The sequence below is a fragment of the Nipponia nippon genome, unplaced genomic scaffold, assembly GCF_047370975.1.
Source record: "Nipponia nippon isolate SJK-2023a ecotype South Korea unplaced genomic scaffold, ASM4737097v1 scaffold_1, whole genome shotgun sequence".
NCBI lineage: Eukaryota > Metazoa > Chordata > Aves > Pelecaniformes > Threskiornithidae > Nipponia > Nipponia nippon.
Window position 1 is genome coordinate 92,949,522 of NW_028262290.1, and position 24,869 is coordinate 92,974,390.

The 24,869-nt window shown below is 46.2% G+C and overlaps 1 protein-coding gene across 3 annotated transcripts in view; it reads right to left on the reverse strand.

Moving 5' to 3' along the window:
• Positions 1-58: 58 nt before the first annotated feature.
• SLC22A23 (solute carrier family 22 member 23) overlaps positions 59-24,869 on the reverse strand; it is a 118,446-nt gene continuing 93,635 nt past the window's right edge. For 2 of the 3 annotated variants that reach the window (XM_087762576.1, XM_087762581.1), the window contains 6 exons: positions 24,262-24,351; positions 18,479-18,581; positions 15,234-15,466; positions 12,552-12,584; positions 10,605-10,728; positions 59-4,468 (listed from right to left, as the gene is read on the reverse strand). In XM_087762576.1, the coding sequence (XP_087618702.1) occupies positions 4,111-4,468; positions 10,605-10,728; positions 12,552-12,584; positions 15,234-15,466; positions 18,479-18,581; positions 24,262-24,351 (941 nt within the window). In that variant the 3' untranslated portion in view covers positions 59-4,110. The remainder of the gene's footprint in view (positions 4,469-10,604; positions 10,729-12,551; positions 12,585-15,233; positions 15,467-18,478; positions 18,582-24,261; positions 24,352-24,869) is intronic. The other variant, XM_087762584.1, reaches the window with a different exon arrangement.

Below are 24,869 nucleotides of genomic sequence, written 5' to 3' on the forward strand. Positions count from 1 at the left end.
CGACATTAGCTGCTGTTTCCAAAGTCACTGTGAGGGAGCCAGACCAAGGAGAGCCAACTGATGGGACAACGTCATTTTATTCTGTACATTTACATACAAAGTTCTTTTCAGTAAGTACAACAGATGTAACATCATGCAGACATTTAGCTTGTAAGACTGTTTTCAGTACTTGATTTAAGCTTGTGCTATGAGGAAGCACCACCAGACTATTCATGATCAAAACATACAGTAACACGATTCTTTAAAACTTCATCAGAAACTGAAATGGGGAGGGAGGTCTCACCCACTAGACATAACACACCGTACTCCTTTCCCGAAACATTTTACACAATACATTTAAAATGAGGTTCGTCATTTTATTTTTCTTACAAAAAAAAAAAAAAAAAAAGAGTTACAGCAGGGGAGATCATCCCCCCACTTAATGGTGTTGTCTTATGTGCCAGCTACAGGCGCAACTTGACTTGACATTCACAGAGTTCAGTTAATGGCACTTCTGCTTCCAATTTGGTGACCTGTAGTGTTTGGCTCCAGGAAGTGGCAACAGTTAAGTTAAATACTTCCATTTAAAAAAAAAAAAAAAGCCTGCTCAACGAAACCAAAAAGTAAATCATACAACCCCCTTTCTGAACGGCCACAAAACACTTGCAAACAGGCGACTGTCGTTATCCATTTGCAGCGTGTCTGGCAACAAAAGCAGTACTGAAACCTTAAAAGGGGACAAAGCCCCCAAGATCAAGCATCATGTCACTTTCACATTTTTGTTTAAACGGACAAAGATGGAAGAAAGCCCTTAAATGGTAAACCCAAAGAAAAATCCACCAGTGGGCTTAGAGGTTACCGAAGGTTCACAGAAAAAGGCCGAAATGGGCAGGACAGCTTTGACCGCTTCCCCTGTTGTGGTGGCCAGCAAGAGCTGCCTGAGAAAAGCCTTTCCCGGTGATGGCTGCGGAGGAGACGCAGCCGAGGGGCCGACAGTGCGGCGGGCTGGGACCCCCGCGGAGCGCCCTGTCCTGCCGCAGGACGAGGCAGAGCAGGGTGAGCATCTCCGCGGTTCCCTTCTGCCCCTCCTGCATCCCCTGGTCCCCGACTCCTCCGCAGAAGATACGCCTAGCAAAAGCTTTCCAGCTCTGTGAGCGCGTGCGGAAAAAAATAATCACAGAAGCGTTCATCTTTTCAGGAAAAGGAGCAAAACTGGAGCTGCCAAGGCAGGAAATTAGTTTGTGTTGTATTGTCATGACAGAGGCAGAGGGCCAGACCAACTTGAGAAGCTGGGGCTCCCCGTGTTGCAGATCAGTACCGACTACCTGGTTTCAGGCAAAAAAAACCCCAAAAAGCAGCAAATCAAGTCAATTTCGTAAGAATTTTTAAAAAAATAAATTGCTGCGTGTTCCTGTCACCTAGTTTGTTTACTATATAAATGTTGATATGTTTAAACAATCATTCTCTTCCCTGGGCCCGTCTGTCGTCAGAGAGCAACCACCAGAATAGGAAACGATAAAGTGCTGTGGACAACAGCGGTGAGCACACCAGGACCGCTGACGGTGCTAAAAGCAGCCGGTTTAATAGGCTTGCGGATGGTCTACAAGAGCCGTACCGTAGCTTGCGCACACGCGCACAGAGACCACGAAGGAAGGAGCCGCTGGCTCCACGGCACGATGGGTGGCAGGACGCCGCTCTCCACCTCTGCGCTCGCCCCTGCTCCTCTGCTTTCAGGCCTTTTTCCATTAAGACTTGTCCTGCTCCTTCAATTTTTTGTTGTGAACCCACTTTTTCCACCCTGCCCCCCCCCCCAAATGTGTGTGGCTCGCAACAAGCATCTCATATTGAAGGCAGAAGTTATTGCACAAATTTGGCACGTGAATACTGCGTGAATGGGGAAGGCCTGGGTTTTTTCCTTAGGTGAACACAGACTGCAGAAGTCTCATCGCAGAACAAAAAGAGAAGCAGCCGCGCTCAAGCTCGACAATAAAACTTGAGCGTAGGGAAGATCGGGCTCTCGCTGTCACAGCAAGTCTAGCAAAGGTGAAAAAAACCAGTAGTGTAACTTTGGGCAAAACTACCATCAACTGGTCCAGTGTTTCTTACCAGGCTCAAGAAGAACCCGAATGTCCACATCCTCTGTACAAAAATTAGCAGCTTTAGGACAACATTGTTACTTTGAACACAACAATCTCTGTCGCTTCTGCAGGTCTACCTGTCCCCTCGCACTCGTCAGCGTCTGAGGCTGTGCTACTTACTGCAACGCCTGCTGTGGAGCACGTATCTCTGATTTGTTGGGGCCTGTAAGAGGACATAGGCAGCCTAATGGAGGATGGAAGTTGTTAGGTACAGTAGTTAATCGACAATATATACAGCAAAGGAGGAAGGGGGAGGGAAAGTAGAGGAGGAAAGTGCAAATGAGCGCTTTCCATGCATACTAACGCCAGATGTACATCAAACAAAGTGGCAATCATATGGACACTCAATACAACATCGACATCCTGCTGCTCTGTTTGTTTGAACGTCTGCACTACCGAGCAATCACAAATGGATGGCCTGAGTGAGAAAGGAGAAGAGGGAGGGAGAGCAGGGAGGTGAACTGCAATGCAAGAAAGCTGTTTGTTTACAAAGACCTTGCATTGAACTAGATCCTCACGATATTCACACAGTGAGAACCAAAAGCCAACAGCCAAAGGAAAGAGTTGGTTTGGGGGCTGGAGGAGAGAAGCCAAGTGGCCACTATCAAAGTGCCATCTGCACAGTAGGAGACAAACTGGATGCTCGCTTTGCTTAGCCTAGAGTAGGATCGATCCAATTAAAGTAAACTTTTTTTTTCCTGAATGAAAATCCTACAAGAGCAGTTGGGGCAGGGGGGGAAATCTAGGTGAGTTCACTGTATATTCTTGGGTCAGAACCAGAAAACATCTCTAAAAGCCTCAAGATGGCCAACAGCAGACTGTAAGTCATTATTCACAGGCTATCAATTCATTCCTTTCCAACAGTCACTTAAGCGTTTTGTCCACTTAAATTGAAAACAAAAGCCCTCATTCTACAAACAGGTAAGGCAATGCCAGGACGCTCATTTCCCAGGAGCGGGAATCCCAGCTGTGCTGCCTTTTGGAATAAAAGTACAGACCGTAGCCCGTGCTCCTTAGTTTTTGTCCCTGCTGGTCTATGCTCTTCTCAATCAGAGATTCTCGGCCTCCTGGTAATTAAAGCCATTCTTGGCAAAACTAATTTTTGCATCGTTGGTCAAATCATTTACGTCATCTACATCACTATTAAAGACCAGCAGGAACTGGCTAAAATAGATTAACGGACTGTTAAAATGCAGAAGGCTGATTCTCATTGAAAAATCAGCTTGTTTGGGTAGGATTTTCTTCACTGCATTTGGTGAAAAGAAAAAAAAGTACTAATTTAGAAAGTAACTTTTAAGTGCACATGGGCTATAAAAACAAACATAAGCTGCCTAAAATGCAGTCAGAGTCACAACAGGTTTTGGTTTTTTTTTTTTTTTTTCTTCTTTTTTTTTTTGTTGTTGTATACAAACACAGCAGGCAACCTGGGCGCTTGGACTTTCTAGACAGGCAGAAGAAAGTTGCACAAGTCTAAATTTCAGTCAATTCAACTTTGCAGTGGATCCCTCTTTCCTTTAAAGAAACACAAAAACAAAACAGAAAATACACCCCCCCCCCCATGGTTTCTTTCTTGGAATGGCTGCACCTCTTATAATAAGATGGCTTCATTTTTGTGATCTATGAAAGGAAAAGGAAATAAAGTGCTTCTTGAGAATAAATCAAAATAAATATACATATTTAATGGCAGGAAAAAAAGAGTTCTGAAGGGCTACCTCCAGCCAGGTCTTTTCTCAGATGAGTCTTTTCCCCCATAACTTTTTCAAGAGCAACCTGCACAACAGTTGAAGATGCCAAAAAGTTGCTTTAGCAGCAGAGTTGAATTCCCCCAAGTCTGTGTCTGCTCCATCACTGGTTTGTAAAATCTGTGCAAAACACCTTTGCCCAAAGTGCTGCTCTTCCTGCACAACAGCATCAAATAAAATACAAAAGAAAGAGGAGAAGGAAAAAAACAAACCCAACCAAAAAAAAAGAAGGAAAAAAAAAATCCACCCGGTTACATCGACTTCATCCCATTGGCAGTGGTGTTCTCCGAGATCCCGTCGCTCACAGCTGCCGAGTCATGGAGGCCGGAGTAATCCTTGAGTTCAGAGTTCGTCAGGAGCAGGGGCTGCTCCCCCTTCTTGTGCGGCAGGAGGGGCTGCCGGGTGTAATGTTCCCCGTCCGGGATGTTCTCGGGCAGGTTCTGGTTCTTGCTCTCCGGCAGCAGCAGGATGCAGATGATACAGATGAGCGTACAGCAGGCGAAGATGACGTGGTGGAGGAAGTAGCCTTTCTGGTTGTGGAGCTCCATGATGGGGGCGGTCAGGCGGCCGAAGCCCGCGCTGGCCAGGACCAGCCCCAGCCCGCCTCCCCTACAAAGACAGCAGAGGTAAGAGCCCGGCCCTGCAGCCCACTCCTGCCACTGCAGCCCCATCGGCACTGCGGTGGGGAGCCCACAGCCCCGACGGGTCCCCCAGACTACGCCCCTGTCTGCCATGCGCCCCAGCATCCGAAATACCTAAGGCAAACCTGGTTTGCTCACAGCTTTCATACTCCACAGTTACTCCAGTAGGGAGTTGCTTTGCTGTTGTAGATCATTGCTGCCTATTTGCCTCAGTGTGAGGAAATAATTATACTCGCTTAAGTATCTTTTACACACCCATGTAACTGCCCCCACATACGGAGAAGAGGAGCTTTATCATGTGAGTGTGTAGACAGCCCTCTCAATTATTCCCATTTCCAAGTATACCCATATTCAGTGAGGGAAAACTGGGTTTTGCTTAGCATGCCAGCCTTCTCCAGCTTAGACAAGACACACCAAGAAGCAGTAGGTGCAGAAGTCAATTCTGGCTGCCTCTAAAGTATCTAACATCAATCAGGAGTGGAGACGGGAGATTAGACTTTACAGACCCCTGCCTCAATCCATTATACCAAACACTGAGTGCTGAAATATTTTCTCCATAAAAACATGTTGTGGCTGGAACCTCTCAACACACTGATGTTGTAATAAAATGCATAATTTTCAGGAAAAAAAAAAAGAGAACATAGCTAGCGGTCAGAATAGGAGAACGAGAGTTTGGGATTAATTTCTGAGACTTCCTCTTGAGTCACTGTACAAGTTGAGGTCAGTCCCTCACTTCACTCTTTCTTGCTCTTCTTGTGTATTCTTGTATCACAAAAAGGTTACAAAAAGGTTAGCATTGGTGAAATGCTTAAATTATACATAGGTAACTTCATAAAATATTCTTTATGGCAGAAATGCTTATTTATTAAATGCAATGTGCTTGTATGTTGAGATCATACATGCACGCACACCAAAAAACAGTGGAAACACATTAAAGCTTAAAAAAAAAGTGTGAAAATAACCTCATCTTCCTCTAGTCACAAGTGTGAAAGTCACTTGTGCAAGCCAAATTCAGTGCTCTCTCCTGATGCTCGGCTATGCCAGCAACCTCTCTTGCAATTCCTCGTCTTGCTCCTCAGCGTCTCTGCCGGCCCCGGAGCAGGCAGGCCTGGCACACCCCCGGCCGCCTGCGCACGCCCACCTCGGTTTGAGGCACAGCTTGTGCTCCCGGGACCTGTTCCTGCTGGGTGACCCCATACAGAAGTGGCACCGCAGGCGTTTCTCTGGGGCAGACCATTCTCTCCTCCTGCCGTGGCACGACCGAGGTCTCCGGCCAGAGGAGCGTCACCCTCAAGTGACTCGTTTTAGCAAAATCTCAGAGCGGCAGCTTGTCCTTCGTTTTCCAAAGACCCTGCTGCCTGCAGAGGGAGGTCTCCCCGTAAGCTTAATCGCTGGCACCCTGCTCCCCACTCCCCCATCAAGCTTGCCTGGGCAGCACGCTTCCTGCATCTCCTCCGGGAGATGCCACCTAATCCCAAACCCTCTGGTCATCAGACGGGCTCAGGTGCTTCAGTTCCTGGCCCAATGGCAGAGATGTAATTATTAACGATAACCAGACCTTACAGAAGACAACCGCAGAAGGCAAACGAACTGCTTTACATCAACTACTTGGAAAGAAAAGTTTCATCGACTATTGAGCATACTAGAAATCACAGCACTATAAACCTATAAATGCCAAAATCACTCAGGCAACCACCGTGTTAAAGCTAATTTTCACCCGATCCTTTCCAAGATCCACTGCTGCTTACTTGGCAGCTAAAGGGCAGCAAGCACAGGTTTCAAAAGATGCTCTTGGGACGCTGACTGGATCAAAAATTCACATACGTATCTTCTAATTCTCCAGACTCAGCACAGCATCTTTCACGGACAACAGTGATTTCCCCAAATACCGCAAAAGCCCTTATTAAAAACTTGCCAGCTTTCCGATGGCAATTTAGAAACCCAGCTGAACGCGCCCATTGTGCAACCGGCCTCCCTGCAACTTCATTAATACCCTCACATGAGTAATCGACACAACCAGCCCCGAACGCATGGCAAAGCACTCTCCAAGCTGGCTCGGAAGCAACAAAAGCCCGTCTCATTTACATCAGCGTTCGCTACTGCTAAATTGTATCTCAGACCCCGAAAAGGACCTGAGGTGAGTTTTAAAAGCCGCTGTAGGAGGACATCAAGCAAGCTGAAAGGAAACAGGAAAAGACAACAACAAAGATGGCTCTGTCATTACAGGTCAAGCGGCTTCAGATTCAGAGGGAAAAAAAGTTTTTCCATATGACGTCAGTAATTAGAGCAGGCGTTACTTTATCCAGCGCCATCAAAACCTGGCAGAAGGTGGCTTGAAAATACATTTTGGTATGCATCCTAGAAGATTTTTTTTTTTTTTAATGTTTGACTATACTGCAAAAATGAAAATGGAAAAAAAAAACCAAACCCAAAACGCCCTGAAAATACTGTCAGGAATTTTTTGTTGTTCATGTGTAGGTCAGGAAAACGGATACAGGGCAAGAGAGGCAGCACCCTCATAATCCACACTCTTTTTGCATGCGTCATGGGGCAGCAGGTGGAAACCAAGAACATGCAGGGTGTTTTGAGGCACTGCTCCCCCTCAGTACGAGGTCTCCCGTGGCTCGGGGCCAGCGTCTGTACTTCAAACGTGCTCCGAGGTGCAGAGCGGAGCCGAGGGAGGGAGTGTGAGGGCTGCTGGCACCCACAGCGAGCCCCAGCTTCTCCCCTCGCACTGCAGCCTGGCAGCAGCTGCTGTGGGGGGCTTTCCCACGGCATGGCCCCATGGCTGATCAGAGCCCCTTCCCCGACCTCTGCTTGCCCGGCGGCAGCGAGGCAGGATGGTTTGCATGAAGCTTATGGTCCTGGCATGGGGAAACTGCAAAAGGATCTTGGTCCAAAACTGTGTTCTCAGAAATAGCCTCCCTGTTGACAGGGGAGAATTTCATCACTTGCTACCACCGTGTTTTTTCAGAGAGCAGCAAAACATCCTCACTGATATTCTTTGCTCAAACCAGACTAAACCTAAGAAAGGGGACTTGCCCTTCTCAGCACTGCTCAGGGGAGCAGAGAAATGTTAATCCAATCTTCAGATGGCCATTTGTCTGTCTTGAGCAAACGAGTTGACACATGGCATGGCTCAGAGTACAAAAGAGCCAGAGAGCTACTCTGGCTGGAGGAGACTTTGGGAGAGCACCTACTCCAGCCTCCTACACAAAGCGGGGCCAACATGGAATTAAGACCAGGTTTTTGGGGCTTTGTCCAGTCAGCTCAGCCACTTCTTGAAGTCAGTCCCTGAAAGCCTCCATGGTTTTTCCCTGCCTTTCCTGTACATAAGTGACCTTGTGTGCTAGAGCCTAGGCCAGAGCTTCAGTAACACACCAGGACACCCTTGGCCTCATGGGGCAAGGCACCACCTTTGAAAAGCCAGGCCTGGTTCAGGTTCCAGTAAACAGCACTGTACACCACTGGAAATTTGGTTTGAGACAGCTATTGATGGGTAAAGCTCCTATTTTGGCCATCGCTGCCCACTCTTCTTTGGCCGGGTGGGCACAAACGCAGGACACGGAGAGAAAAGAATAGATCTCTCTTCCACTTGGTAGTAACTCAGCATGCAGAAGATGGGGAGAGGACACACCATGCTTTCCTCAGCCTATTCCTGTTTAGCAGCCGTGCAGACTGCAGTGGTGTTCCCATCAAGATTATTAGAGATGGATTATTGGCGCCACTTAGTGCTTAAATTCAGCATTTGGAAAGAGCTCTGTACTGAAGCCCCCAGTACAAGGAACGGGAGCTCCTGGTGAAGCCCTCCTACCTAGCGCCAGGAGACCGGGGTGCAGTGCAAGGGCCCCTCTGTGCCACCTGACAGCATGGGACCTCTGTGTTTCTGGAGCAGGCGGCACCTCTTGGCGATGAAGATGGCTCTTTTCCTCCTACACTGCTGTAACTGTTCATGTCAACACCACAGCAGTAGAGCTGGACAGGCGCTATGGCTTCTCTATCATGCCACTGCTACCCTGATAACGGCAGTGCTGTTTTCCTCCCTCAGGGATGGGGGGTTACAGGTAAAGGATTTGATCAGGGAAACCCCAGAGACGGTCCCAGCGCTCTCTCTGCCTCCCTTTTCCTTAAGGTTCTTCGAGATTCAACCAAAAGCATGTTAAGATGGCCTGGAACACTAAAGAGCATTCGAGGCAGTATTTTGGAGAACAGGTTACGAGGAAGCAGCCAGATCCCACCAAAACGCAAGACACAAGGCAGCTTAACCATACCTCTGCCTGAGACAGGTTTATGCACCGTCCTGTGGTCTACCTCCTAATTACAGCCCTGAGTGGATCTTATCAAGACCTTCACGGTGGTAGGACTGCAAAGCGCTGCAGAGCGTCATCGTCCCTATTAATATATGGGGACCCTGAGGCATATCCAGCTATTGTCACTCACCCGGTGTCACCCAGCAGAGGCAGGGGAAGCAGAATTTCGGCTCCCAGCCAGCATTTTGTCCCCTTCCCTGTAGCAACGTAAGTGATTTAAGGAAAAACCTTGCTAAGTTCACACTGCGCATTTGACCCTACTTGGCAGATTCTCTTCTGGTTGACGTGGCCAATTCCTTATCTATGTGGCTTTCAAACAGAGACAAGGAGAAAATTAAAGAGGCATAAAAACACCAAACTGACTGACACACACATAAGTAAATAGCTGTTAGTGTTTCAGGCTGCCGTATAATCTCCTCACCACTCACACTGCCTTTCCCTGCAGAAATAACGTTATCTGTAAAATACATTCGCAAAGTCAGATAGCTTGGAAGAAAGGCCACGGACCAAGGAGACTCTGGCTACTCAGCTGACAGTTTTGCTATAATACTTTTGCAAAGTTATTGAATGGGCATATAATTTGGAGAGAAAAAGAAAAAAAAGAGTATCCTCTTCCCTCCACCCTCTCTCCCTCCCACCCATATGGCCTACATTCCCGGGATTTAGACTGAACACAAGGAAAAAATTTTTCATGATGAGGGTGGTGAAACACTGGAACGGGTTGCCCAGAGAAGTGGTAGATGCCCCATCCTTGGAAACATTCAAGGTCAGGTTGGACGGGGCTCTGAGCAACCTGATCTAGTTGAAGATGTCCCTGCCCATTGCAGGGGGGCTGGACTAGATGGCCTTTACAGGTCCCTTCCGTCCCAAAGCAGTCTGTGATTCTATGATTGTATGAAATTCAATGGAGTCAGGGCGGACTCCTGAATCCCTGTGGCATTGCTGAAAGCATAATGCAGAACACACAAGCACAACCTTTGTGCTGTGAAAGATAACAGTGAATACATAAAATGTTACAAAACCCTGACTACACAAAAAAGACATTTTATGGGAAGTTCTCCAGCGAAGGTCATCTGCCTGATTTCTACTACTCCCCAGGATGAAAGCGCTCCTTTTTAGAAAAACTTTGAGCCCCTGCTAAGATAGATCTGGGTGCAAAGAGAAAGATGACTTTATCTGCAATAAAGGCAGACCACTCACGCTGGTGCTGCTGTAGGAGAGGCAGACTTGCAGAGCACCTATACGCACCAGAAGCATTTAACACTGCATGTTGCAAGACCTCCTTTCCACCGAAGCACCCCTATAGCTGGCCTGATTAACCTGCCCTAGGGAGGCAGGGATTGCCTGCACCTACGTCCTCCCCTGCACGCTCGTGGAATTTCTCTTTTAGTATCAAGCCGTAGACTCACATGGTCACTGTTTGTACAAATCCAGCAGAGTAAGCGAAGCAGAAGCACGGTTCAACTGCACGATCTGGTTCAGCGAAGTATTTAAGACCATACTGCACTGCAAACAAATGCAATTTGTATGATGCCTGGCCTGCCGATAATCACCATGATGGGACACAAGGTGGAGCCATCGGAAGCAAAGCCTCTCTGTCTACAGACAGGCATTTATTTAGGCAGACTGACTGCAGCGACATTAAATTAAAGAGCAGCCCAAAAATCGCTGCGAGGTCTCCAATTATGGGGGATTTCCCCTCCCATACAATGTGTTAAGTTACAGAGCCAGTTATCAATTAAATGAGGATATTTTTGCCCCCGTCTTTTGAAGAGGGGGGCTCCAATGTCTCACCTGATTACCGTGGGTGTGATTTCAGCACAGAAGAATACGCTGAGGCTTCCAACGGCATGCGAAGAAAACATACCCACAATGGAAAACGCAGTAGAGAATTTGTCTTTGACGCTGTCGCTCATACCTGTCAAGACAAGTGTGTTCATAAAAAGTGAGAAAGAGGCCAAACTTCCAAGGAAGAAAACAAGAAAACAGGTTTATGTTACTCATTCTCCCTAGACAAGAATTTGAGTCATTTCTGTAATACTAATTTAAAACTGGTATTTATAAAATCCATTTCCCAAGCACCAGAGACACAAACATATGTGAAAAAAATCATAAAGTCACACCAAAAATGGCAGCGATCTCTGAATTATTTATGCCCAGCCACCACAAAAAGGTAAAACCCAAGAAAAAACACATCTTTGGGCAGTCTTTTAGGCACCAGCCACTTCCCTCCCACGTTTGACAGACAGGCGGAGGCAGGCAGCGTTCATCAAGCTGCCAAACATCTGGTACAGCTCGGTGGCTTAGGCACTGGAGAGGCTTGCAGGACAAGAGGGGAAAGAAATAATTAAGTGCTCCCATCTCCGTGCTAAGCCCCTGCACGTGATCAGTCTACAAACTCTGTTGTAACCCCCAGCTTGACAGCCTTCGCCTGGCAACTCTGGGCGAGAAAAGCCGATGCCAAGGATGCTGAAGCACTCCCCTAAGTCACTGTGTCCAGCAAGGCTGTTTGCTCAATCATTTCACGGCTGGATGGCAGCAAGGGTTCTGGGAGCGAACAGCGTCTATCAAGCACAGGGAGAAACCGCAGTAAATATAAACAAAGCTAAAGGAAACTGCCTCCGGGCCACGATGACAATACGTCCCTCGCTTGACCCTCGCTCATCACCTTCTGCAGGCAGGGTTGGGATATCTGACCCAGGGTTGTACAAGCTCACGTGGGCTGTCCTGGCCAGCGAGGAGGCCATGTTGTTCGCAGAGACTGTTGGGCCAGACGAGGGGAACACACGGTGCCTAACAGGAGCGCTGGGGACAGGACTGGAGCTCTGCAGCAAACGCCCCCCACCTTCCTCCAGCCAAGTCCCAAGAGCTGCCCAGAGGAAGGGCTGCTCATCAGCGTGCAGTCCCAAGCAGGTGCACTTTCTTGGTTGGATCCAACGAAAAGTAACACCTGCTTTTCTTCTTGCTGAATGTATCAGCTTTCAGGAGAGCAAAAGGTGTTCGGGAGCAATTAGGTTACAACTTCTGAAACGTGCTACAGCCTGCTCAGGGCTAAGCCCTTTCTGCAGTGCACCCCAAGTCTGCGGGAGAGAGCAAATACTGCCAGCAGATAAGGACGTGAGCACGGCACCTTGCAAACTATGAGTCTCTGAGGCTCCCTGGCAACTCTTGCGTAGCGGGTGAGGCTGCACCACTGACCCTGCAGGGTCGTGACTGCTCAGCTGAGCAGACCTTGGAAAGGCTGGGCAAGGACAGGTCCGTTAAATCAAATACAGAAGGGTAAATTTTGTTCCCCTGTAGCCTGCACTGCATTGCTATTACAGTACTTCAGGCTGGGATAAGGTGCCCAGGGAAGTATTTTCTAAGGTGCCTAAGTCCCCTTTATCAGAAGGGACTCAGATCTTTCTGGAAAAGACCAAACTGGGAATGCTGCTTCTGAGGAGACTTTCTGAGAAAGCCTTGCCCCATATGTAAAAATAAACCTTGGGGGATGTCTGCACCTTCTCTTGACATGCAGAGGCAAGTCAGACTATGTAGAGGGGATGCTACACCAAGAGACTGCATATAAACAACAGGCCTGCCTACGAGCGGGGTCCCAAGGCACTGTGTAGAAGTGGGCTTTCCCCCTGCATCCCTCTGCAGCGGCAGCTCCGCTCTGGGTGCTTTGGCCCTGGCCTTTCGGATCTACCTGCTCCCGGGGGAGCGCTTCCTGCGTGACGCAGACTCATCTGTAAACCATACCTGAGTCTGGAAGTTGACTGTATTTTCCAATCACTGGATCCAAGACCACAGAAGTTAGAGTAAGACAAAAATAAGAGAGAGAGGGAGAGAAAAAAAGAACATGCTGTTGTTACATATTTATCCAAAGGAAAAGGAAAAAAAAAAAAAAGGTAAATCCCACATGCCACCCTAGTCCCCCTCCCCATAGATTTCTCCTTTCCCATGCCACGACTGGCACATCTTCCTGTGGCCACCAGATAGGACATGCCGTTTCCAGGCCCCTTTCAGCTGGAGGACAGCATGCTAATGAGAGTGATAACAAACGCAGCAGTAAAGCATTTTTAAGAGCCCCAGAATTACCACTGGGATTAACACAAAGGCCTCTTTGTCGTTAACGAAGGGGGAGAAGAGAAATGGCCACGGCCCTCGTGCTGCAGCCCTGAGGCTTCAGTTAGAGAGCAAAACTCTGGGCACCAACACTGTCACGCTGGTGGGAGACCTATTCCTCGCCAAAACCCTAGGCTGGTGGTCCATGTGTCACGCTAGCCACCAGCTGCCATGTGTCCTAACCGCTAAGGAGCACACAGCAGTACTGGGCAGCAAGGGGAAGGGCAGCGGCACGAGCTGGGCACAGCTCTGCTGGTGGTCTCCCACCAGGCTCCTGCGACATCCCAGGCGACATCCCAGGGTCCGGAGGAAAGGCCAAACACGGCAAGCCTGAAGGTCTGCTGTGGGTTTGCTGCCAATGGAGAATACTCCTCTCCCTCTCTCACCCTCCTTCTCAAATTCTGATTTCATTTGCTAATTACACCAAAATTATGCTAAGCTAAAACACGCAGGAGGCTGTAACAGATTTCATAATCAGCAGGGTCACCACTGCTCTCCAAACACTGTCTAGCTCTTCTGAGGAAGAAGGGGGGCACGGTCTAGGGCAGGGGGAGATGAGCTGCTCTGAAGTTCAAGGCTGCTTTTCCCTCCTCTTCTCACAAAGAAAGGGGCGAGGGCAGAGTGGGGAAGGCTGATGGGTGCACGACATTGAGAGAAGTCTGGGTGCCAACGTAGCAGAAAGCACCTAGTGCCCATGGCTGCTCTTAGTTTTAGCAACTTTGCTCACAAAACCACCTAAACCCATTACGGAAAAGGTTGTAATGATTCCTACAGCGTGTTCCTCCCCACCTGCCTCACCCCTTTTTGTTGTTGAAAAACTGCAAGCAGATTTTCATGGCTCTGGAGCAGACTAATGGCTCTGGCACAGTTTCTCTCCACTAAGCAATTGCATGTTTATTACCTCAACAGTGTCAACAAACATCTGACATCCTTAAAAAAAAAAAAATTAGTTGAATCTAGTCTAGAGAGACCCTGATGGACACCACCACAAGAACGTGAAGTTTTGGGAGGTCGCACACACGCACAGTGTGCATCTGCATGTGAATGGTCAGGTCTGCCAACGGGCTGGGGATGAGGTGGGGCCAGGGGGCTTCTCCCGCTCTCCCCTGGGGCTGCTGGACATGGTAAACGTGTGCTCAAAGGGAATGTAAACATTTGTGCCAGGCTGGGAGCAAACACACGTGATTCTGGAGTTCCCTCCATGTCATGAAAGAGGTTCCCTGTTTCCATCCTACACTCCCACAAATAGTGTGTTCACTAAAGGTTAACTTAGTAAACGCTTTCAGGAAACATGCTCTGTAAATATGGACAGTTCTTGCTGGCTCGGGGCTGCCTTCAGCATGCGGGAATGTGAAATCTTTCCATCCTCAACGCAAAAAACTTTCTCCCTTAATTATTTCTAAACTTAGAAATGACAAACAGCAACAACCAGTGTTCTGGTGTTAGTCTCATATCCAGTTTGTCCAAAACATGTCTCAACCCGCTTCCCCCTTCCTTGGAGCGAGGTTTCATGGGACAGGGTTAGCAACTGTGAGAGTGGCAAAGCACATCCCATCTTCCCTCTGCTTCAACACTTCTCTGATCCATCAAGTTTAACTTCCTCAACCAACAGAAAATTAAGACAAGGAAATAAAATAAAAAAAAGGAAAGGGAATATTTCTGTAGCGGTTGTAATAGCTGAAGCAGCTCAAAAGAGCCAGAGAAAGGTAATCACCTGCAAAGGAGGGGGTGGGACACTCTTGCTTTTAGCAGGAACAGCCCATTTGAAAAGCTGTGTCACCTCACAAAATCACGTGTATACGTTCACATGGACTATACATACACATCATGTTAAAAATAGGGTCTTTCAGCTGCGTATTTCCATGCTACCTGTATATTACTTGCACACAGCAAGACTCTCAGAGCAGGCAGAGGACATACACCTACTGCTTTAACTTCTGTTTGGTTTAGAGGCCATTTGAGAAGCAGACTCAAGTGGGAAAGTTTTCCCTCAGCTCTTTCCCCAGAGGCCATTTCACTGAAATAAAATTAAAAGCGTTTTTTGTTTCTTTGTTTGTTTTTAAGTGACAGCTCGAGAAGCAGCACCACTTCTCAATGAGCTTCACCACAGGGACTCATCCAGAACACAATGCCTTTTGTTAATGAACCTAAGACAACAAGTGTTTGGGGAATCCTTCAGACAAATTCAGCTTCTTAAACTAAGCAGGTGTATGGCATGTCAAATCTGAGAAAGGCAAAGGAAATGCTAGTATTTCCTGGTCCCTTGTTTGCATGTCAAACTCATGTGGTCCTGAAAACCTCTCATCTCCAACTTACAGTTGAGAAGACCCAGCTGCAGAAGCGATGCCAGGGCTGTAAGGATCATGAAAAGCAGGAGTCCTCCTCTCCTCCCCAGAAACCCGACCACCGGGCACATGGCCAGGCAGGATGCCAGCGCAATCCCAGCCATGGTGTAGTAGTCCGCATAGAAGTTGTGGGTTATCGCCATCTTCGCTTCGTGCCCCATCATGCTTTTTGCAAAACAGTGGTGTATGCCATAACCAGTCAGCCTAGGGGAAACAGGAGAGGGCAAGAGGAGATCATTGCTGAGAAGGCAGCCACACACTGCAAGGTAATTCAGTGTAGGAACATGTTAATGCAGGAAGAATTTCTTCCCCTGCAGGAATACAACACCTAGGGCAAAAAGACTCATCTCAGACTTCTAGGTGCTACTGTAAAAATAAGCAATGATCAAAAGAAGCAAAAGAAAAACCTTTATTCAATCAGACATTTGCAATCTACTGGCTTTATTCACATAGCTGTTGCTTGGGGGTACAAGCAACTGCACAAGGACTCCTAGTGCATGATTGGTTTTCCCAGTGTATTCGAGAACTCCGCTATCTCGAGAAGGGCATCTCTCTGTTCCCAGTGCATCCACTGACAGTCACAGAGCCAGCGCTGCTGCGGTGAAGCTGCCTGCGTGCTTGGACAGCACGACACTGCGTAATACAGATGTGTCTTCCAGGAAGACCTGCCTGCCTGTGGTATTTGGTCGTACTAAACCTCAGTTGCATCTCACTTCCCAAGCTGGCCTGTTACAGCTGAAAACCCCTTAGAAACAAGTATTTGAAGTCACATGTGCTGCAATGATTATTACAATTATGAAAGAATAAGCCCTAATTCAATCTACACATTTACACTACCCTTCACAGCAATGCGTCTCCCCTTCTTTTAAAAGTTCCTTTGTGATGCCAGCAGTCAACACCTCGCTACTCCATTTCACTCCTCTTTCTCCTGTCCCCCCTGACCCCACAGGAGAGCAGAGCAGAGCAGGTGCTGGAGGTACAGAAGTCAGATGAGAAGCCCCAGCATCACCGCTAACGTGGTGCAAAACTGCAGCAGAGCTGCTACAGGAGGTTAATGCTCCCGGCTGCCCCCATTGGAGCACAAATACCCCTGCTGAGAAGGGCCTCCTGTCCCTGGCATTTAGACCAGACAAACCTCATGTCACAAATTAATTGTGCCTGACAGAGCAGCAGGCACAGATCCAGGTCTCCAGAAAAAAAAATGAATGGCAGGTACGTTACACTGATACACCTCTATCCTCCTGAAGGTCAGGAATTTGAAGCTCTGTCAGTGTAAACCAGATATTAATATAAGCATAGAAACAGCTGGGGGAATACGCAATCGCTTAGTGCATGACAGCCCAGGGCCTGGGGAATTTCTCTTGCAATCTTGTGAATCAATGCTATAGTTCAAAAATACACCCCCAGTACCAAACACCTTTCCCCTGGTAAAAACCTAGCACAAATACTTGCTGTTACACAAGAATGTCATTTGCTTTGGATATCGAGATTATAACTGACTCCTCCCGTAAGAGAAATATTAATCAGCAAAACAATATTAATAAGAGGGCAGAGTTAACCAGTGTGTATCTTCTCTTTTTCTTCTGTGCACGCAAACACACTTGCTGAAGTTGTTATTTAGGCCACGACCTGTCATTTGGACTTTACTTTCCAGCCTGCTTCCCCAGGAATTACTCTATTATCTTAACTTGCTGAGCAGCTGAGAACGGTTGCTTTTAAAACTAAATACATTTATCTCCCTTGATGCCTTATCATTCCCTACAGAAGGTTCTTTCTCCATGTTCCACACTACTAAAACTTAGCACAGCCCCAACTAACAGGAATAACAGAATTAAAATTAAATAGTTTTTTTTTCCCATCCCCTAAAAACAAACATGAAAGCTATTTCCTCAAACACGCATCTCCTTCACGCTCTACTTGGACGGCAAACAGCCTCCGTGTGCTATTGCCAGAAGTTATTCTTTGGGCTGCCTAGTTCTGGTTTATGGCATTTCCAAACATGTGTAATTAAAAAGGGTGAGGGAGAAGGGGAGAATTCCCCATATAAACATTTTTCACAAATACAGTTAACACTGGCTATTAAATCCACCAGCTCAGCCTAAGAGGAAAACGCTGTTTCAGAACAGAGTGAATCACCCACTGGTAGGTGGGAGAGAGACACAAAACCCATAAAACCAGAGTTGGTTCTGCAACCAATAACACTGGAGACCAGCCCCGAAGTCCATGTGCCTCTGGGTGACGACCTGCCCAGCGCAGGGGCTGTCCTTTCTGGGTTATGACTGATCCATGAGCCTGCTAACAGGAGCAAAGGCTGCAGGGTAGGGCCCTGAAGAGATGAAGAAAAAGCCACAAGAGAGCTGCGTACTTCTAAACAGAGCAGAGGATGGGGGATTTCCAGTCTTCTCCCCACCTCCCATTTGAAAGGAAACATGAAAGGAATTCAAATGGGCATTTTATAAGATCGGCAAATTAGAAAATCCACTGCTGCTGCCCTCCCAGAAGTTGGGTTTGGTTAGAGGCTAAATTTGCAGCCCATTTATTTCCTCTTTACAAGGTGCCCAGTTCTGGACAGAAGGTCTCAGAGCCTGTAACTGCACAACCCTCAGGCAGATGCCTGGTTCTGCCCATGTAAGCATGTCCAAGCCGAAGCCTTAGGATGCAGGCATCGCATTGCTCTGTGCGAGACTGCACAGTCTCCCTGTGTGCCCCATACATGATTTGGGAGTCGTGAAGCACTTTGTCATCTGCTTTTGAAGACCTATCAAGGACAGCTGTTATACAAGGGAGCAGGCTTGTATTCACTGGCAAGCAACATCTTCCTGTGCAACACAGCTGTATCAGATGTAGAAAACTTGAACTTGCGCTCCTGTGGCATTAATGATTTCAAAAATCCCACCCAGGATGCCAGCAGCAGATGTCTGCGTGCGTGAGCATGTACCAGCTACATGGCCACGCGAGACCACTGGTGACAGCAATACGCTCGCAGCACGACACCTGAGAAGGCACACGGTGCTGCTGCCTGAAACAGCCAATGAGTTCCTCCACGTTTGCCATAAAAAATAATTCCCTGCAACAGCTGGTGTTTTTCCAGGATCATTTCTCAGAGACACTAGTGAAGGGTCCCACACCAGGAAACAGAGGAGCTCTCCCATCGTTTCCTATTACTGCTTCCAGTTCATCAACCACAAAACTATCCAAAAAGAAGATCGGACTTACGAGTTCACACACAATACTACGATGTTTTTCCACAGGTTCCGTGTTCCCACCACTTTCACAATGCAGACTTTCTTCGGTCTCCTGGTGATCTCCTTTTCCAGCTCTGAAACAAACCAAATAAAAATTATTCTTTCACTAGGGAGAACGAGAAGGAGAAGCTTTACTTGTGAACTACAGATATTCTGAGGGACATTCTGGAGAGCAGGACACCATCGATTACACTAACAGGAGCTATAAAAATGCTGAACAACCTGCCTAAAGTCCACCTCAGGTTCTTCCTTTTTTTCCAGGATTCCTTTAACCTTCTTGGGGCTGAAGTACTGCTCAAGAACTCCTTCACACCCCAAACCTTCTCCCAGTTTAAAATGTGTACATAAAATAGGGGCAGTACAGAGCTTGATCCCAGCAAGCATGATATAAAATTTCTCGAAGAACTTCAGGATTCTGTTAATTTTTAAACCCAGGCAGGACTGTGCTTGTGCAGTTACAAGATCTGATGCCTTTTTACAATGCACACCTGAAAAGCCGTGGAAAGGCCTGGAGCTGAAACTCATTTTTTGTGGGAATCTTTTGAGGTTTGTTCAAATCCAGGTTTCAGAAAGAAATGGCTAGGACACTATGTCAGCTCATCCTCTTTCCCCCTACATTTCAAATATTTAAAATTGTTCTGATGGATGTCTTAAACAGAAGACATTTCCTTAAAGAAAAATCCTTGGGAATCATCAGCTGTGATGTCTTTGCATTTCAGAACTAAAGCTTCACCACGTCCTTAAAGTGCTGGGCAGCTGCAAGCTAACTTCTCTTTGCAAGGCTATAGTAACACACAAGCCTCACAAATATTGCATCTGATATTCTTGTTGGCACGGGACCATAAAGAAGGGCACTGCTTACTTCCCAAATATCATTAGGTTAGAGCTTGGCCACCTACCTAAGCATGCCAACAAAACCACTGTTTCCAAGCTACTGGATCAGCGAGACAGCTGCAAGGGCATAAAGTCCAGTAAAAATGGAAAAAGCTGTAGCTATAAAGAAGCATCACAGAAACGATGCACTCCAAGAGTACAGACTAGGACTGTTTTTTAGGGCAAAGCCTTGTATTGCTGCTTTCTAGACTGACTGCGTTTAAAGGCGGCAGCGTGGCCCCGTTCTGGACGACGCATCCGTTCCCTTCATGCATACGCAATTAGTCCCGGCGTCCTCAGTTGTCCGCACTGGCCTGCCCCGACCTCTGCCTTACTCCACTGAATAGCAATTTCTTTAAGAGATGCAAGACAGGGAAAAATAAAAGCAAGCTGCGGGGTGGGGGGAAATGAGATAAATCACCCAAATTTACAAACAGAACAAAAGACACATTTGTCTTCTGTTATTTGAAAATTATATCATAAAAATAAGAAATCAAAGAAACACTATTTATAAGCAAATAGTTGAGCTATTCACTGCTCACAGGTCACTCCTGGTCTTCTATCTAGAGTAACTACAGGGAACGCTTCTGAGAAAAGCAGCAAAGGGTATTTTACATTAATGATTGTACTTCAGCAGAATATTGCTGTACTACTTTCCCTCCTACCTGATAATATCCACTTCTCCCCAGAATCTACACAGCATGAAGCTCACAAAGCATAAAAACAGAGGTGGAGCAAAAGAGGAAATCGGTCAAATTAATATTTGTACTACAGGAGCACTCAGCAGGCTCAGCAATAGATCAGGGCTATATTAAAAATATAAGCAATAAAAAAAAGATGGTACCTAATTTCAAAGCACAAGGTCAAAATGATTTTTGTAGCAAGATCCTGGAAAGGAGTAAGTGGGAATAAAATAATTCAGAACAACTGAAGCAGTTAGATAAAACATAGTTATAAAGCCTATAATTGAGCCCAAGCCAAACTTTCTACAGTGAAAAAGTCAAAGCAAGCACTAGAAGCAGCACAAAGGTTTTGAAAAGCTGTTGATGACTGTTTACCGTTTCAGCTGAAGGGCAACAATGAAAATCACCACCCAAACACCACATATTGCACAGATTTCATGTGGACATAAGCGTTCACTCTGAAACTGTCTAAGAATGACCAGATCTGGTCTGTCAAAGTAAAACATCTCTTCCATCAGCAGAAGATAGTCCCTGATGGCATATTCTTCAGATTTTCTTAATTTGGGTTCTTTTGTTTCTCAAAGTCATTTTTACTTTTTTCTTTGGGAAGAGAAAGTAGATTTTATTGTCAATACGTGCTTTATTGAGCCACAACTTAATAGAATTAAGAGAAGCAACACTTAACTTGGTTACACTTCTCTGCAGAGCCAGGCATTATTTTGCCCTCTGCTCCTGCTTTGTTCATACATGAGGGGTTGCTACAATCCACATGTTCTTGATTTATTGTCACACATCCTTCCCTTGCTCACTCAGGCCCCCTTTTAACCTTTCCTATAAATCAGTCCTTTCAAACTAATTCCCATTACTGTTTTTCACTGAACTGCTGTTCTCCCCTCACGTAATGAATAGCCCGTAGGTTATGTGAACTGGGAAACACATCCTCTGCTTCAGCTGCAGTGAGAATCCCACACGAGGGGGATTTCGCCCCTTCTGTACCCTGCCTCATGCAGCAGCCTCCTTTCCGTAGATTCTTGCTTCTGCTCCGAGGGGGGTTATACTCCATGGATACACAGGATCATTATACGAAAATGTCCCAAAAGAGATTCCAGATGTAGTTGCATTACAAGGATTAAAAAAAAGCACCAAAGGAAAAAAAAAACACACCCCAACAGAAAAAACAAAAACAAAGGGAAAAAAAGAAAGAAAGAAGAAAAAGAAACTGGCTTCAAATATTACACCAAAGAATGCAAACAGCACCTGACTTTTTACTGCAAGCCTTCTGGCTCTATCAGCTATTTACTCCTCCATTCCTCTGTGATGTTTTAAAACACCAAATCTAAGTCACCTGCTTCAGATGAATGACTCTCTCCAAATCTCCAACACCATCTATCTTTCTGATGACTTTCTCCATCCTTTACTTCTACATATACCAGTCAGCTGGTCCCAAAAAAACCAACAAAACAAACCACCCAACCCAAACCCTGCCACCCCAAAATCAATCATTTACAATAATCAAATATAATCTGGATAGCAATAAATAAGCTATATGACTTGCAAAAAGTCATCACCTACTGAACTGGCTCTCATTTAAGTGGCCTGCTGTTTTTGGAGGTAGCCTGCTTTGCACAAAAGGACCTGCTCTGACTGACTGTGCCGGGCATCAGGAGAGCAGCAGCTCTTAGCCTGTCTGGACTTCATAGGTCAATGTTAAGATCTTAAAAGAGAAGTCAAGCCAATGCCTATTAAAACCCCATGGAAGCAAACTACTGCTCTCTCAGTCACTGGAACAAAACCAGGAAAACTTTCCCTGCCCCCAACCTATTCTTTGATTTTGCACTGAAGTCACCAGTTCAGAAGGAATTTGCATTAAATGTTTCATTTCTGACTGATTTACCAGAAGGGCAAGTGTGGAAAATTAAAAAAAAAAATAAAATTATCCATTTACTCAGAGGCCCATTATGAGTTTTCCCATACTCTGGAGCCCACACACACTCTAGGCTTCCTATTCAGGGACTCAGTAGGAAAACTGTCAACAAGCTAACTCTTTATATCTCAGTGGAAATTAAAACTATTCATTGGGAGACTTTAAAAGTCTCATGGGGAGGGGAACCCTACCAGCTTCCAGCTCCCAACGCTGTTGAATTCTCATGGGATCCTCTGCGTTTCAGGAGCACAGCTTTCAAAATCAGAAAGTATCTTTAAAGCCTTCAAATGAAGCCACCCATCTCTGCATCACTTGGCAAAGACAAAATAGACAAAGCTCAAATCAAGCTGCTGAAAAAGGATGTCCAAAATGACAAGCGTCCTGTGGTGATGGACTTCTGCTGGATTTTTCTGGCTGCTAAACGATACTGTCAGTAGCTCTTTGAACACGAAAAGAGCTATGGAAGCCCGGCACAGAGGCTCAATCAATCCCCGGAGCACGACAGCTCTGCAGCAGGAGGTAGATCGGTCCAAAATGCAGAGCTGAAGCTACAGCCGCACTGAGTTAGTGGTACACAGGGTTATTTATACCTTCCAGGATTTCTGTCTCCATGAACTCCCTTTGTGCTCATTTATTTATTTTTTTTGCAATCATGGAGGACTAGCAGCCTGATACATTGCATTTTTGAAAAGCCTAATAGTAAAGCAATATTGAAGGGTATTAAGTCACATACAGAAATTATGAGGTAGGTAAGGAACTGATTGATGGGCAGACAGCAATGAGGGGCAGAAAAATGGAAATCATAAGCGGATGGCAGGAGGTTAGTGGTGGGGTGACTCATTCTCAAAAAAAAAAAAAAATCTAGTTTAGCAATCTCACTAGGGAGCTTGGCACAAACCTTAGGAATGTGCCAAGGAAGTCTGCTGGTGACGAAGTGAGGCACTGCCAGCAGTACAGCACAGAAATGGGACATCAGAAGGAACAGGGTGAGCTTGAGACCAGGTGTGGCAAAAGCAAGTAAAAAATGCAAAATACAAGGCAAGACACTCAGGAATTAATGGGAAATGCTTCTGCTGGAAGATAATACTGTGTTGGACTTGGTTATATACTCCTTGATCACAAGTGACTGTAAGGTACCAGTCTGTTGTGTCCATGAAGTATTTGCAATTCAGACAATGAAATACTGATTCTCTTTTACAATTCTGGTCATCAGTATTTGAGAAACTAAAGCCTTGGCAAGCCTATTTATAAAAGGAGAGGCGATAGATGAGAACTTCAGCCCAGCAAAGGAACGGGGCTGCTGTCTGCTCATATAGTATGGGAAAAGAGAAAAAGAGATTTAAGGTAAAGATAGTCACAGACAAGAGCAAATGGGAAGGGAAAAAAGACAAAGAACGTGGACAGCTATATATCTGAACTGAATGCTAAAATGTATCCTACTACAAGAGCAATCTGGATTCTGGAATGGCTTTCCAACAAAAGTGCAGGATATAAATACTAAGAGCATTTAAAATGAAGCTCATTTCTTGAGAGCAACTGTATAACTCGATGACTATAATAGCAAAGGACTGATTGCAATAATTTGTTTCAATCCTGTATTTCTAATTACATTCAAAAAAAGATAGGAAAAGGCAGGCATAAGGTTGCCATTGCAATCTTCAATTGCTTGTATGCGTTATGATACAGCACTTAATTGGATGATCACACATTAGTTTTTCCCCCGGAATGCTCACTGCAGTCAGCAAACGGGCAGCTATTAATGATGTCTCTACCTTTCCCATTCAACATGTGCCCCTCAGCCTTATTATCGAAACCTCCCAGTGAAGACAAAGTCATAGGTTTCCTCAGAGACATTCCTACAGTGCTCTCAGAATATTCATGTACTTCATAAATACCAATGAAATCATCTCCACCACCTTCTTGTAAGAGTAAGGACAAAGATTATTCCTGTTTTGCAGGCAGGGAGACAAAACACAGAGGAATTGTGTCCAGAATGAGAAAAATCATGGAGCAATACCCCTTGTAGGTGCTGATATAAATGCTCCAGCTTTCTGCAAATCAAGTCCCAGAATTACATGTTGGAGACAGACATTGAAGAAATTGTGATTAGTGACAGCACTGGAAGGGCCTGATTCCAGGGAAATTTCCATCCTCGTACAAGGACATCCCTGGCAGATACAGGGAACGAGTACAGCACTTCAGGAGGCATTCAGCTTCATTTCCCCAAGACTGTCCTCTTTCCTTCTGCAACCCTCTGCCTCATTCACTACACACCTTCCAAATTCTGCAACAAATGAGGAACAGACAACAGCTTCATTCCCACAGCATCGTCCATCCTATGCACTGATTCGTCCATCCTATGCCCTGTGGAAAAAATAGGTCGTAGTCATGTTATTAAAGGCTGTCTCATCATGCCTTCATGCCAGGAGGCCAAGCAAGGGTTGCCCAGGCAACCTGACTTCTTGCATTTCCCAGAGCGCGACTTGTCAACATTTACATTCCTCTAACATTACCAACATAAAAAAGAAAACCCCAACACAAAGAATTCCTCAAATGTCATTGTGTGAAGCCGCATCTGGGCCATCAGGAGTTTCGGATACATAAACATGCACTGCTGTTATCTACTGCCAGAGCTACGGAGGAAACCTCAGCAGGCAGAGCAGGTGAGTTGGGCAGTACGGAGGGGTGAGACACACACTTTAGGACTGGATTTCAGAAGAGCATAGTGGTGAGACTGAATTCTTGGGCTTGATGGATTGCTCTGGAGGGAGGGGGAAGCAAATAATCGCAGGCCCTTTGGTGTCCATGCTCTAGCTATCCTCTCCTCTTCCTCTACAGCCGTTAATTCCCCCCAGTCCCTTGTCGCCTTTGCCCCTGTAAGT